General features: G+C 28.9%; 1 protein-coding gene across 1 annotated transcript; it reads left to right on the forward strand.

Annotated features, from left to right (window-relative positions):
- The first annotated feature begins 1,563 nt into the window (after positions 1 to 1,563).
- LOC135928999 (carboxypeptidase E-like) lies at positions 1,564 to 15,212 on the forward strand. The gene is made up of 9 exons (XM_065465484.1): positions 1,564 to 1,869; positions 1,916 to 2,115; positions 10,945 to 11,175; positions 11,382 to 11,545; positions 11,848 to 11,984; positions 12,121 to 12,260; positions 12,579 to 12,702; positions 12,909 to 13,162; positions 14,883 to 15,212. The coding sequence occupies exons 1-9, from the start codon at positions 1,611 to 1,613 to the stop codon at positions 14,895 to 14,897; spliced, it is 1,524 nt and encodes a 507-aa protein (XP_065321556.1). The 5' UTR covers positions 1,564 to 1,610; the 3' UTR covers positions 14,898 to 15,212.
- The last annotated feature ends 867 nt before the right edge of the window (positions 15,213 to 16,079 follow it).

Raw genomic sequence — 16,079 nt, forward strand, 5'->3', positions numbered from 1 at the left:
ATAAAATGTGAAATGGTTGTATCTAATATATTTGAAATTTATCTCAATTCGTAAATTTGGTGTGCTGCAGAATTTTCAAAAGTTTTTTTATTATTACTTGAGGTCTATTAGTGTCAATGATACATTGGTTAAAGTTTTAGTAAAACTAAACATGATATTTACAGAGGTTATAAGGAGAGATAAATGTAAATAATACATGACCTTCCTCTTTAATATCTCATTTATAGTTACCGGATGATAAATGGATACCATCACCAGGATTAAATTGCAAAATTAATAATAGTAAATACATCAATGTTAGCGATGATGCATCGCTTCCTTTGTCGCGGTCAATAAAATGAAGCCTAAGAAAATTTTACATATATTAAACGAGATTTAAATTCCTGTGATTCAAAAAAATTTTTATTCTAAGAATTTTAAATACTCCACAATATTTATTTTGATAATTAAATAGTGCTGGCCTGGGTTGTTGAATTGATGTAAACGAAATCAAATAAGATGGAGAAAATGAAATTAGATTTATTATGAGTTATTTTATAATTCAATTTTATAACAATCTAATATGTAAGAAACAATCGAAAAGGAAGAATTTGAATATTTCTGATCCATGGTTTCAATGTATGCACATAAACAGATCTTGACACGTTTTATAGATAAAGAATATTCATATTACCAAAATATATATGCTAATTATTTTTAAAAATAGTATGCAATTAGCTTATTGTTATTAGATTTTACAAAGTAGGCACTGAATTTAAGACACTTTAGCGCCCATGCATGCAATAAACAATTATTTGATTTAATACTAAATTTTTTAAATAGAATAAAATATTTTTTTGATAAAGTTACAGATCTGTCTTGAATAAATCGCATATCAAATGAGGAATCATTGATAATAGGCCTAAATTACATAAATATTATCTAAATTAAGCAAAAGTTTATGTCTTGCTTAATATCTTATATTGATTACTTTCCTAATCATGCTATGGGGAGTATACACAATGTCAATGTATTTATATAGAAATATTTCATTCTGGGATATAAATCAAATTACGGATTTGCTGAAAATGCGTCTACATGAATAAGGGGGTAAATATTTGCCTCCATGTATCTTTCAATGGAGTGGCCGCAAGAGGAAATAAATATTTGCCTCCATGTATCTTTCAATGGAGTGGCCGCAAAGAGGAAATAAATTTTAGCTTAGTAGTATAATAAATCTTTCCGCGATGCCTACAAATATTTTTTTCTCCTGAAACGGACAATTATACTCTTTAATTTATCAATTTTATATTTTATAAGTGTACATGGATATATAAAATAATTTATTAAATCTGCCTAATTTTAAAAAAACATACGGATGTAAAAAGATTATAGTTTTATAAATGATAAAATTCTACTGTAATTTCTAATATTTGGATATATAAACAATATAAACTTTGTATAGTAATGCAAATAAATTTGTTTAATTTATTAGCTTTTATAAAACTTTATTTATTTTGTTTGTTAATATTGTTATCTATAAATTGGATTTTATGTCTAGATAGATATGTTATTTTTTTTTATTATGGGTTGATCCTTCAAATATTTTTATTTTGAGTTTCAGTAGATTGATGATGATAGTAGCTAATTTTCTGTACCTTAATATATTTTTAATTTTTTTAACTATCGTTCATGTTAAAACATTCCCTTTCAAGCCTATTCCTTTCGAATCAAAACACCATTCCAATCAGGAGATGTATGATATACTGGGTCAAGTTCATCAAAGCTGTAAAGAAATTACAAGAGTTTACCCCTTAAATATGGTCAGCAATAATAATAATACACTCTTAGTCATAGAATTTACCACAAAACCTGGCCATCATGAATTGAGTAAATCATTTATTCTCTAATAATGATTTTTTATATTAATTTTTAGCTAAGCCTGAGTTCAAATATATTGGTAATATGCATGGCAATGAAATCGTGGGAAGAGAAATATTGTTGTTACTAGCAGTTTATATATGCAATGAATATAAACATGGAAACAAAGATATCCAAAAATTAGTGAACTCAACAAGAATTCACATATTGCCAAGCATGAATCCAGATGGGTGGGAAGAAGCTGTTTGGAATAAAGTTAGCTTTATATTTATTAGACTTTTATAATTAAAAACAATTCAGACATATATTTTCTTATTCATAATTAATTTTATATAGCAGCATTTAGATTTTTTTTTCTAAAAGGAATTCAACAAATTTATTTAATAACTTACATTAAATCATATGTCCTGACTTATAAGGGGCAATGGGGATTGTGCCTCCATTTAAATATTCTAAATAGATAATATTGACCTATTAATATTTTAAAAATCAAACATTTTTTAATAATTTACAGCCTCCATAGGAATTTTTATAAATTGCTGTTTCTTCTCTAGTTAAATAAACTTTATTATTTTTGACTGCTTACTTTTTAATGTAAATATATTAAGTACTTCTAAAAATATAGTAAATAAATATTAATTAACAGATAATATAGGAAATTATTACAAATTTATTTTGGAAATATAAAACTTTTGATGAATTATGTTTATTTATTATTTTATTTTATTATACTATTAAAAGGTTGTTTAGCCATAAATATATAAAATATTTATTGGCTTTTTGTTTTCCCCTTGATTAACATATCCAGGATTGTGACAAAGTTTTACCACAAACTCCGAACTCTAAAAATAGATTAATATCTTATTTTTCACAAATATATTTCCTTTATATTAACTGCTGGATATTAACTATGTCAAGTGAAATAGTTATCCATTTTGAAAAAACAAATACTATAATTAAATTAAATTCCTCCTTCATTCTTTAAAATGACAGGTTTCACAAAAAATCTCCATTTGAGGACAACTAATGATAAAACTAAATATTCTAATCCAACAAAAATTCACTACATTGTCATTTGTATTATTTGATTTTAAACAAAGATTTATGATATCAGATGTAGTATTTCGGCTCACATAATTATTATAACTAAAATCACCTATCACTGATGCAACTTTTATTTCCTTATGAAATTATAAATTCAATCTGATTGGAATATCCTTTATCCGCCAATCAAATGGCTTTCCGTTGATCTTTCGGCATCCAATAATGTGGATCATAAGGCCAAGGCTTACTCAAAGAATCACTATCCCATTGCTCATAGGTAAATCTCTAATTCTAAATTGTACACTAAGCCTCATCCTTTGTACACTACATCCTTCGAAAGATCAACATATTTAAAAATCTCTGCAATTTTATTTTCCTGACAATAGCTACTTCCACTTTTTTCCTATCACTTTTGCTTTTTTTTAAAAAATAAATTTACTCACAAAATGCAAATATTTGAACCTAAGGAATTCTTATTCCTTAGACAGAATAAACAATTAAATCTAACTGGATTGTTCCTTTTTAGGAACATAATTATGTTGTTTTTAACAAAAGAAAATTTTTATTATTATTGGAAATTTTTTAATTCTTACTTTTTTAGAAATACAAATTATTACAATAAATTCTTAACTCAATCGAGTATTGTTATTGTTATATATATATATTTATTTATTTTAATGTTTTAGTTTTAATGTCTTACGGCAATAACAAAAAGTTCAATGACATTATTTATATTTAGATTTTGCTTAATATCATCATTTAAATTACATTTTATTTTCATTTTTTGTTACTTAAAAATGATTGATCATTTAATTGAATTATTAAAAAACATGTAAATTGTTGACAAAAAAAAAGATATATAAAGATAGTGATGTATTATTTAAATAAAAAGTTATATATATTTTGAAACATGCTTTAATAAAGGATATGTTAAATATTCTCTAACCACCAATTCTCTCTTTATATAACAACATTATACCAAAATTTTAAAATTTATAAGAATAATAAAAGATGATAATTTTAAGCATTCGATAAAAGGCTTATTTTTCAAATAAAACATTCATTTTGTCTCCCGTTTGATCTATTACCTAAATTTTCATTGTATATTTACATAGATATAAATATGCCTTTTCCTCCCTAAAATATAACTATTGGTTGATTTAACCAATTATAAATTGGTATATTAATGTTTATGTTTAACCTCTTTTATATCTTTTTACCACCTAAGAGTAGCCGTTCATTTTTCTTCCCCTCCTAAAACTTCAACATTGAAAAAATCCGATTAGATATGCTTATACTTATTTTATAAACGCCTCATATATATATCTCTTTTCCATTACCCTTTTAAATCTGTTTATTTATTTATCTTAAAACTCCATTACAGTAAACACACATTACCATACTGGCTTAAATAATTTTCCTTAATTTAGATGGAATCTTAAAGGAACATTATTCACTACCTCCCCTATGCCTATATTCTCGTTTCAGCTTTTATTTGATCATATCCCTTGCATGATTCTAGCCTGGGTGGTAGTACAAGCCTCCAGTTTTGTTTAGAAATTAGCTGTCCCAGAATCTATTTAAATTCCCCACATCTCTCCTAAACAATTTTTCTTCTATACCCTTTTTAGCTAATCAACTCTTTAAATTCTAACTCTTTCCTTAGTAGATTGATCTCCGAAAAAGCCGATTATGGCGATATTAAGCGATACCCTTCTATTCCCTTTGCAGTAAGGATTCGGTGCCATACATGGTTGCCAAGGAGCCTATCATCTTTCACACAATTTATTCAGGTTTTCTATATATTAGAATCAGGTGGCAAGTCGGTCAATTGACCAGTCAAATTCAGTCAATTGACCGGAGGAGTATTTGACCTGTCAAATACGGTCAAATACTCTAAAAAATTTAAAGGAAGAATAAATTGAAAATATGTTTAAAAAAGGGAAAAAAGATGTAAATACATGTGATCACAATGTTTGCTTATTTTTTGTGTTCACAATATCAAGAGGAGAACTCACAAGTATGTGATATAACAAGAATTAGCTCTTTTACAAGGTAGTGATGACCAAAATATTTTAAGTGATATAATTAATTTCAGAAGCAAAAACAGCATGTTTAATATAGCAAATTATGCGGAAAGTAGTAATTTCCAGAAACAATCAATTCCGACCTCTAGTTAATAGATTAAACTTTGTCCACCCTGCCCATTAAGAGACTAACAATTCCTAGTTCTACTTCTTCTTTAGAAAGAAATAGGTCGATTAGGGTTAATATTCTTATGAAAATGGAAATCGATTGAAGATCTAAGACATCAGGAAAATTGATTAAAAAATATTAAAGAAAATGATAATATTGAAAATGAATCAGAACAAGAACTCCGCTACAATAGCTACACGTTAGTTATTGAATGACAATGAATTTAAAAAATTAATATTATAGATTTTATTTTACTATTATATTCAAAATAAAGTTAATATTAACTTTAAAAAAACATATATTTGAATTTGACCACATTTGACAGTATTTGACCATATTTGACCGGTCAAATAACGGTCAATTGACCGAAACATATTTGACCGGTCAAATGCACAACCCTGATTAGAATTCTAAAATTCCTTCAATAGTCCCCCCTCCCCCTTCTTGCTTTCCTGAATATGGTCAACTTTTGGGATTGCGTCCCCTCATTACTCAAATTTGGAGATTCCATTTCCTCGAAAGGGAATCAGCAAAACGATCCTTTAAGTAGAGGTGGGCGCGAGCCTAATTTTACATTCTAAAAAAAATATCACGCCCATTCACGCTTATCACTAAAAAAATTTTCGACCCGACCCTACCCTTCCGCTCACGACAAGCAATATTTTGATTCACACCCGAAAATTCACGGTGTTCTTAAATTTTTCAAAACTATCGCTATAATTTTTACACTTTTTTTTTTGAATTCATTCTATTTTATTTCTCTAATTTAATCCATATTGATAACAAAAAAATAAATACAATCTATAAAATCGAAATTTATTTAGAAAAAGAAGAATGCCCATCTTTTTTTTTTATTTCAATTGTGTACCCCTTTCCTCTAATAAGAGATTGGCTACAGAAAATAACCTTTCACTAGAAGCCTAACTTATCGAGGTTGATAAAATTACTCGCTAATTTTCTCAAAAAAAAGGAAATGAATATTCCTGCTGCCAAAACTTCAAAATATTGTCTTGTTATTTATCTTATATGCATCTTAAGTTCATCCTCACAGCTTCCATCGGTGATGTTGATGCTTCATCAGAATCATCTAGAAATTCTCTAAGTTTTTTTATTTAGAATATACGGTCTTTTATGAGTGTAGGATGAATTAGGAAAGTGATAGTTGGTATTGATCATTTAGAATATACGGTTTTTTATGAGTTTAGGATAAGTTAAGAAAGTTATAAATGATAGTTGGCATTGACTTATGCACATCATCTAATTTTATATCATTTAGCATTTTTAAGATTGTTTTATATTTCTATCGTTTTCTTCTTTTATTAAAAACTCAAGTCTTTTGAAATTCGGATCTAGGATTAAGCCTACCTTATGTAGTGGCTGCATAATAATCTTTTAAAAGAAATCTTGTTCTCTATTTTAAGGTTTTGATTATCATTGTAGTACGTTCAGAAGGTTAACAAAATTTTATTAATTTTTGTTTCCATAGACAAATTTCATTAACTGTGGGTCGGGAATCTGCTCTCAGATTATCCTAGCATTCTTATAAATATTGATAAAAATTTATCTAACTCGCGTATGATGCTGATACCAATTGTGGCTAATCTATTTAATTCTTGCTTGCTAAACGAGTACACCTGTATTTCAGAATATGATTTTAAGAAACTCTGTATCATGATATATACAGAGTTCCATCCCGTTATTCTCGCTGTTACATCTTGGCTATTTCAGTTAAACAATTGTCAAAAATATAACGCATAATATTATTTAGTATATGGCATATATATGCTAGCGTTTCGTCATCTTTGAATGCACTTATAAGATTTGCTCCGTTATCACTCACAACTATACATTTATTTAAGTAATTTTCTACTTCTGTATATTCTCCTAAAATTGAATTGACTACACTTATATTGTTGACATTTTTTTCATCCATTGCCTTGGTGGCCAAAACAAATGTTTTTAATTAAAATTCTTAATGATAATATGTCCTATAATGGTTAAAAAAACTTAGATTTTTATAGTCATCTGTCCATCAGTGATTATCGACAAGTAATTATTATTGATCATGCTTTTAATCTTAATTTTATTTAATGGTTTATTTTTGGACCTATAGTATTCATGAGATTTTTCTAGTTTACAACTTTTTTATTTTGTTATCCATATGCAACACCAACATTTATCTCTTGACCTGGCTTGTAAAATTCTTCACTTTCTGTTTAAAGATTGAAGATCTTTACAAATAAAATAAAACTGACTTTTCTGTAAAAAGTTTAAGCAAAATTTAGCATAAAGTTTCGCGATAAAAAAACACCTAAACATAAAAAGAAAATAGAACTAACGAAATGATACCGGATGTTGTTTATAAAATGCGGAAGATTTTTAGTGTTCATAAATTTTTTCTTTTTTTTTAAAAAAAAGAACTAAATTAAATAAGAAAATATATAATATAATTATAAAATTGCAAATTTATATTTATAAATAAAAAACAATTTTAAAAATTAAAATTTCCGTGATTCGCGGGAAATTTATGTTCACGCCCGATCACGCCCGCGGAAAATTTTGGGAAGGCCCGTCACGCCCAGTCACGCTTTTCACACTCACGCGTGACCCACCGTGATACGATGGGTCACGCGTAATTACCTTTAAGTCCCTTTTACTTTAAACATTCATGACTTGGTTAAGAATCTGGATGATGATTTCAATTTAGATTTAAAATTTATTGAATTTTGACAACATCTCTTTTGGCTGTCTGTCCTTTAATTATACAAATTATTTTAAATCAATCAATTAATTTTTATAAAAATTATTCATCCAAATTTATTTCATAAATGTGTACATGTATTTTTGAAATGTTTAAAAGTTTATCTTTGCCACTACACTATAAATTCACATTTTTTTTTTACAAATTGTTGTGAAAAAAATAATATAAAGGTTCTTTCTTTCTTTCTTTCTTTCTTTCTTTCTTTCTTTCTTTCTTTCTTTCTTTCTTTCTTTCTTTCTTTCTTTCTTTCTTTCTTTCTTTCTTTCTTTCTTTCTTTCTTTCTTTCTTTCTTTCTTTCTTTCTTTCTTTCTTTAAAATAAAAGTTAGCCCTGATAAAAATTACAAATTTTACCATAATAAGTAATACATATCTGTGCAAAAAAAATTGTAAATGACTTGAATGAATAGGTGTTTTTAATCATACAAAATAAAAGATTTATTTAAAAAATTCTGGGTGAATGATGTTTAATTATATTAATTTTAAAAGATGAATCAGCTGTTAAATGTATTATTTTTTTTTTTATAAATTCTCCTTGTCTTAAAAGTATATTTCTTTTTTTTTGATATCCTTGTTTGCTGAAGTTGTTGAATATTAGAATTGGCTTGATGATTGAGGGGTACCATTCATTCAAAATTTTGATTGACATTTTTCTGAGAATCGTGATTTTCAAAATTTGTTGTTTGGGTAATATTGTTCGTTATGTGGATTAATTTGCCTTTGTAGTAACTAATATAACCGAGCCATGATTCGACAATTTTTTAAATTTAATCATATGTCATTTCACAGATTGGACACAAATTGCAAAACAAAATATTTTTACAACAAATTTAATATTACCTTGCATATAATATATTTGCTATTAACGACACAAAATTGGCTTTTATACACTAAATAATTAAAATTTAGTCTTGGATAAGTGCTAAAATATTAAATTTTTCGGTCCCGACGCGTCTCATTTATTCGGTTTTGTGCTGTATCGTCAACAGAAAAACTTGAGGGATAGGTCTCATAGCTCATGGCTAAAAAGAAACTTAGGTTCATATTTTTAAGCCTGCAAAGGCAAGTTTATCTAGCCTACGAAGAATCCTTTTTGATTTTATTTTTATAACCTATTTCTAATATGCATTTGATTGACATAACCTAATTTTTCTGACATTTTTTTTTATCAACCACAAAAAAAAGTAGTGTTCTGGACTTCAACCCTTATTTAGAGGGGATTAGATTACCGGAGCTTATTCGAAAATCGATTTATTGAAAGAAAGAGGTCGAACCCGCCCCTGGTCCATATTGCCCCGTGTTCGATGGGTCTCCCCATAGATCGGTTTTTTCGTTTGGTCCTCTGGTCTCAAAATGGCGACCCATTATAAGAGAGCCTTTTATTCATTCTCATATTTATTTCATATTCTCCCGCAAAATTTTAAAAAGATATTTATTTAAAAATTATCCATTACTCCAATTACCGATTTAATTCTTCGTCGGCATTTGTCAGACTTAAAAGAAAAAAAATTTTTTTTTTCTCCCTCGATCGATAAACGTATTATAATAATTCCTTAAATATTTAATGATTACTTTAAACTTGGCATTACCGTGATACGTGATAATGATATGATAATACGAAGAAAAAAAATATTATGCTTTTTTCATTGTTCAAATTTCTTTCATTGTTAAAAGATATTATTTTATATATTATGGGGAGGGGGTTTAATTAAAAGATTAAACTTATCTCCATATAAATAATATTATCTTGAAAAACCGATGTAGAACCGGATATTCTCGAATCCGGGTACAGTTTTATTTTTTTTTAAAATTAAACCGACATGTCCGTTATAACCCTTTCTCTGCCTCTTTATAAGTGAAATCATTATTCACTGTGTAAGCCAGGAATGTGTTGAAATATGGCATATTTGTTGGAAATCCTCAGTGATCCTGGTGGAATATGGTGCACGTCTTTGATAGATGGGGCAAAGTAGGCACCAGTGAAAATTAAAGATGCAGCTAAAATAATTGTCAGTATTATTGGTACGAAATGTGGATAGGAAACCACGGGGAACGAATATAAGAAGGTTTTGTATTACACAACTAAAATATATCTTATATTAAAATACTAACATTGAGTTTATTCACCGGGGTACGTGTAAGCTATAATGATTGATTTCCATATACTTATACAAATGTAATGTTTAATGTTGAATTATATATAATTTGGCGAGTTAAAATGGTCTCAGAATAAGTCTCTCATTTCTCTTGCATTCGGCAACTCGATCTTCGAATCAGGGCTCTAGCTGAACCCTCCTCCAGGTTCGAGTTTAGGGTACGATGTCCAGAAAAAAATCCAAATTTACAAAAAAAATGGATGTCAGCGTCAACGTATTTTTTTCAACTTAAAATCATTTTTTTGAGCGCGCTTTTCAAAAATTCAAAAATCCGATTTTACCGGAAGTGTATGCCGCCATTTTTGGAATACCTGCCCTACGAAATTCGGACAATTTTCCCATGAACCAATCATGATAGAATACATTTCCGGTAAAATCCGATCTTGAACCCTGAAACCCTTACATGTCAGGTTCGCAGTTCTGCTTTGAATATTTAGGAATGGGTATAATATTTGGTCGCAGATATCGATTTTTATCGTGATCAATGATATAAATATATAAATAAGCGCATTTTGTTTTTTATCCGCATTTAGGACTGAGCTCTGTAGCTTTAGGGGAAAAAAGCCCGCGTTTAGCGGTTGATATGCCAATTGTGCGTTCAACCCGCGTTCTGGCACTACTTGAGTTATAAAATCAGAACGTTTTTCTTCTGGACTGGTATCATTCGTGGGATGAGTTTTCGTAAGATGCTTCTACAAGGAGCAAAGGCTAGATCAGCCATAATTCCGTAAGGAACAATGGAGGGAGAATATAAAACATCGAATTTTCCAATTCTTAAATAATTTAAATATCATTTATTAATGATATAAATTCGTTTTGATGCCGATGCGTTACGTTTTTTTTTTGAAATAAATTCGCCGCGAATTTGCGCTAATGTCGAATGAGTCATAAATGGACCGAAGAGTTAAATATTTTAACGCTTAATTTAGGTTCACGGCGGAGATGATTGGCTCAAGGGGAGGGACAACGCTAACGGGGTTGACCTGAACAGGAACTTTCCCGATCTCGATAAGCTGGCCTACGGAAATGAATTGGGGAATTTGGTTTACCGCCCTTTGCCCAACCACATCGGGAACTCCAGGAAGGCGCAATTCTTCGATGTTCCGGAAAAAAGGCAGAACAATCACTTCTTCAAACTCATACCCAAACTAAATTACCGGGTAAGTTCTTTAGACGCGTTGTATATAAATTCATCGGACGTTCGATTTAGTTTATTTTTTTAATAAACTCGCTGTCGACAAATCAGCTGATCGTAACACGGTTTCTACGTTTGTAAAGTCGGATCATTATATTATAATATGGATATATATATATACATATATGTTAGTAATAATCCTGTGAATTTCTGGATACAAAAATACGTAAGTTACAACCCGAGACGGAGGCCGTCATTTGGTGGATGTTCGATTATCCCTTCGTGCTATCCGCGAACCTCCACGAGGGGGACATTGTCGCCAATTACCCCTACGACGAAAGCCGGACCGGGAATATTCAGGAATATTCCCAAACTCCCGACGATATGACCTTCAGGTTTTTGTATAATAAAATTGTCTATTTAATGATTGACGTATTTTTAAAAATTTCATTTACCTTTTACTCCACCCCAAAAAACCTACTCATCTCTCTCTCCACTAGGTTTAAAAATCAATAATCAAGGGTAAAATATATTGATTTTATTATTCGATTGCTTATTTCACAATGAGATTCCTTAATTTCTTTTTTTTAAGAAAATCTATTAATCCACTAGGAAAAGCGAATGATTCCACTCTTAATATATCATGTGAATTCTTATTAAAATCCCATTGAATCTTAAAAATATGTCGATGGTGTAGATATTTGGCCAAATCGTATTCGCTGCTTCACCCGATCATGTCCAACGCGTCTAGGCAAGCTTGTAGCATGACGGATAAAAATTTCGGAGACCAAAACGGGATAACTAACGGGGCAGATTGGTACAGTATAGCCGGGGGTAAACTGATTGACTCATTATTTTTTTTTATATGGTAGAATCTACTTGATATGATAAGTGTTAAATAAGCCCCTTTAGGGGCCGTTAATATACGTTTTATCCGTTATGGCTTGCTATATGTATACACGCCATGCAGGAATGCAAGATTTTAACTACCTGGCCACGAACGCTTTCGAAATAACGCTCGAGCTGAGTTGCGACAAGTTTCCGCCCGCTTCCAAATTAACCCAGTACTGGGACGACAACAAAAACGCGCTGGTTAATTTTATTTGGCAGGTTTTTCGATTTGAATTTATTATGCGTTTATTTTTTGGTAATTTAAAGGGAAAATTGTCGTTCCTCTCCAATCAGTTGTGCCGAATGTTGGGATTAAAAACAGAGATTGAAATATGCACTAAGGAAGGGTTCCCGTTTTATGGAATCCGTCTTTTACATTTGAGCCGATTTCGAGAATTTTGGTCGGTTTTTGAACTGATCATAACGGATTTATAATTTTACCGGTTATTAATTATCGAAATTTATGCTTCGAATTATATAAATAGTATTTTTTTTGTAATCAAAAATTTACGGTTTAAATTAAATGTATCGTAAAAGGTACACAATGGGGTCAAGGGCGTCATTTACGACAAATCGAACGGAAATAGAACGATTCCCGGAGCACTGATCCACGTCAAAAATCTCACTGACGGGCTAGACATTGATCACGATATAACCTCCAGTAAATATCTAAACTCTTTTAAAGATCGCGTGTTGTAATATTAAATGAGATTTAGTTTGTCGTTACGGATTCGTTGTATCAAGAATAAAAGATATTATATTTGGATTTCAATGTCAAACACTTTATTTTTTAAAATTAGATGTTAAAATTTTTGTTTTAAAATAAAGTAACATAAAATTATTATTTTAAATGAATGCGTTTTTTAGGCTCTTACGGCGATTATTTTAGACTGCTAACCCCTGGTAGCGATTATTTGATATCGGCCTCAGCCCCGGGCTACGTTAGTCAAAAAGCCGTCGTTCATATCCCCGGTCCATATAACCCCGCCGGCCCACCACCCGGACCGGCTGTGGTTCACGATTTTTTCTTAGAAAATATTGAACTCTCCAAAAGATCAATGGTTTCTAGTTTGGATTACGACGGGACTTATTTGGATCCTGATACATTCCCGCCCTATCAAGTATTCATATTGGCAATTTTAAATTTATTGATTTTATAATCGTTTTCATAGGAAGATTTACATTGGCAAATCATTTATTGGGAGAAGGAGATTCGTCTATTTTTTTTTAAAGTTTACTATGTAATGTGTAATATAAGCTATATAGCAGAGTTGTTAAAGTATCTAGATCCTGTATTTAGATTTAAAAATGTGGTATCTGTATCTAGATAGATTTTTGATTATATAATCTGTATCTAGATATTATTTTAGACGTTGTATCTGTATCTAGATCCATTTAAAAAGCATCTTGCTATATAGGTCTAATTAAAATTATATCATTTAATTAGGAAATTAGTGTTTTTGATATATTTTGCAGCTAATTAACTAAGACATATTCTGCACTATGTACATCGCTTTTATTTATCCAATACATGAAAGAATAGTGTTTCAATTTTCACCAAAATAAGACGCGAGATTTTTAAACAAGCATATTCTCAAAAAAAAACTGGTAATGATAACGATTATAAAAAGATGGTGGGTGATAAGGAATAATAACATGTGTAATGAAATACAAATTAAAGAAATTTCGATATCCAACATAAATGCATAATAATTAATTTAAGATAAAATTTATATACGTAATAATTTATCTAAAAATATAAATGTTAATTAAAAATTTACCATTATTATTTATTTTTTTTAAAACAACTATTTTTCCTTTTGACTTAAGTGTTATGTTATGAGAAGAGATGCAGCGGTTTATGTGAGGGCCTATAGAGATTCTAGGTAATACTAATACCTAGGGATGCACCGATATTTTTTACAGGATTGGATCGGGCCGATATTTCACCCATTTTAAAATATCGGTTATCGGTCAATATTATACAATTTCCGATCCGATACAAAATGGCGTCTTTAACAAAAATAAAATGTTATGAATTTTTTAAAAAACAAGTTATATCTAAAATCATTTATTTTTATAAATAAAATCGAAATCCATTTTTATGTAATATTTTTTTAATAATTAATTAATTAATAAATATTCTGCCATATTGTTATTTTTTTGGCCATTCTGTTTATAAAAGTGTGTGATAATCTCTTCACAATCAGTTTTTAGTGAAGTTGATGATATTGTCAGTAACCATCGCCGCATGCTGACCTCTGATAAATTGGAAATTTTGGTATTTCTGTAAAGGAATCTTTGAGATTTTAATGTTAAATATTATTTTAAATATTTATTTCAAATTTCATATATGTTTGTTTTATTACTTATTATATATATAGATTAATGTATTACTTATAAGAATTGAATATAAACATAATATATTTAAATGATATAAGTTACAGTATTATAGTTAAATTATAGACTAATAAAAAGTATATTAAAAATTAAAACCATTGGTATCTTTACAGAATACAAAATTATACATGATATTGGATCGGTAATAGGCCGATATCATTTTAATATTGGGAATATCGGATCGGATTGGCCTCCAAAAAGTGATATCGGTACACCACTACTAATACCTATATAAATACCTTCTTATGGAGCTTTCCAAATCAAGGCATTAATATATATATGTTTTTAAATGAAATCGTACAAATTGGTAAACGCCCCCCCCCTGTTTTATCGTAATTTTTTTTCACGTATTATCAACAATTATGATTTGAAAGCACTATTGTACACATTTTAGGATTGAATTTTTAATACATAATCATTTGCTATTTATTATAAAAATAGGTGTACATGAAATAACGTCTTGCCTGTATACTAATCAAATCCAAAATCATGCTTTTGCACACTGAATCTACATTCCCCAAAGAATTATTTAATATAAAACATCTATTATTTGTAAAAAAAAAAATTTTTTATAGCATATCCCAATTAATCTATGTCAAATATTTGCGTAAAATTCGTTTTTATATTACCATGTATACTATATATTTTTTAAATAGATATCGAAATTATAAGTGTTTCATAATCATTATTAACGTATACTTGAGACACCATTATAATTATTTATATAAAGTAGATAATTTATTTATATAGGAACAAAGGGTTATTTATAAGATTTTTAAGGTATAATGTAACTTTTATTTTAATTGTGTCATTTTTTTTTTCATTCCCGTGTTTTTTTTAAATAATAATTTTTTTATTTCAGCAAAAATTGTTTTTAACGATGTCTATTTTATATTTGCTTATGTTCGTAATGATGTCCGTTTTTTCATTAAATAAAAAGGAAATTTCTTTATCGATGTTAAATTTTAAATTGATTATTAAGCATATGGAACCTTCTAAAAGAATACCGGGGATACCGAATATCAGAAATGAATCGTTACCACGCTTTTCATTGTAGTTGGGTAGTGGCTAAATGTTGGCTCAATTTACTGTCGTGTGCCCGAGAAAATCCGTTAACCCTGTGAACCAAGATAGTTTTTGGGCTAAAAAGTCGGTTTAATCCGTTAAAAATATAGTAATTATTACCCAACTATACTTTTCATCGATACAGTACTTATTTTAAAAAAATATAACGTAGTGTTTAATAATTAATCATTTTTAAAAACCACACAAAAAAAAATAATATATTAGTTATTATACGTCGGTTTGTGTCAACATGTCTTTAAATTTGTGTCTATCCTAGATTTGTATCCTGTTTAGACTATTTCCCAATCTTTTCAGATACATTATCCGTTTTAGCTAAAAATTACTATACTTCAACTTTATCATAAAGGTTTGGATCGGATTTCAAAAAAGACCAAAGTCAAGATAGTAATTAGGAAAAATGATAATACGAAAAAGTTTTTTAAAAAAAATAATGTATTCAATTTGATAATTTTTTTTTCTTCTTTGATTTATTTAAGATTCTGGGTAGAGAAAAATTTTCCATTTTTTTCTTGTCTTGGATTTTAACATTTATATTCAGGCTAACTCAATATA

This window comes from Gordionus sp. m RMFG-2023, chromosome 4 (genome assembly GCF_954871325.1).
Source record: "Gordionus sp. m RMFG-2023 chromosome 4, tfGorSpeb1-WG-v2, whole genome shotgun sequence".
In the NCBI taxonomy this organism is placed as follows: Eukaryota; Metazoa; Nematomorpha; class Gordioida; order Chordodea; family Parachordodidae; genus Gordionus; species Gordionus sp. m RMFG-2023.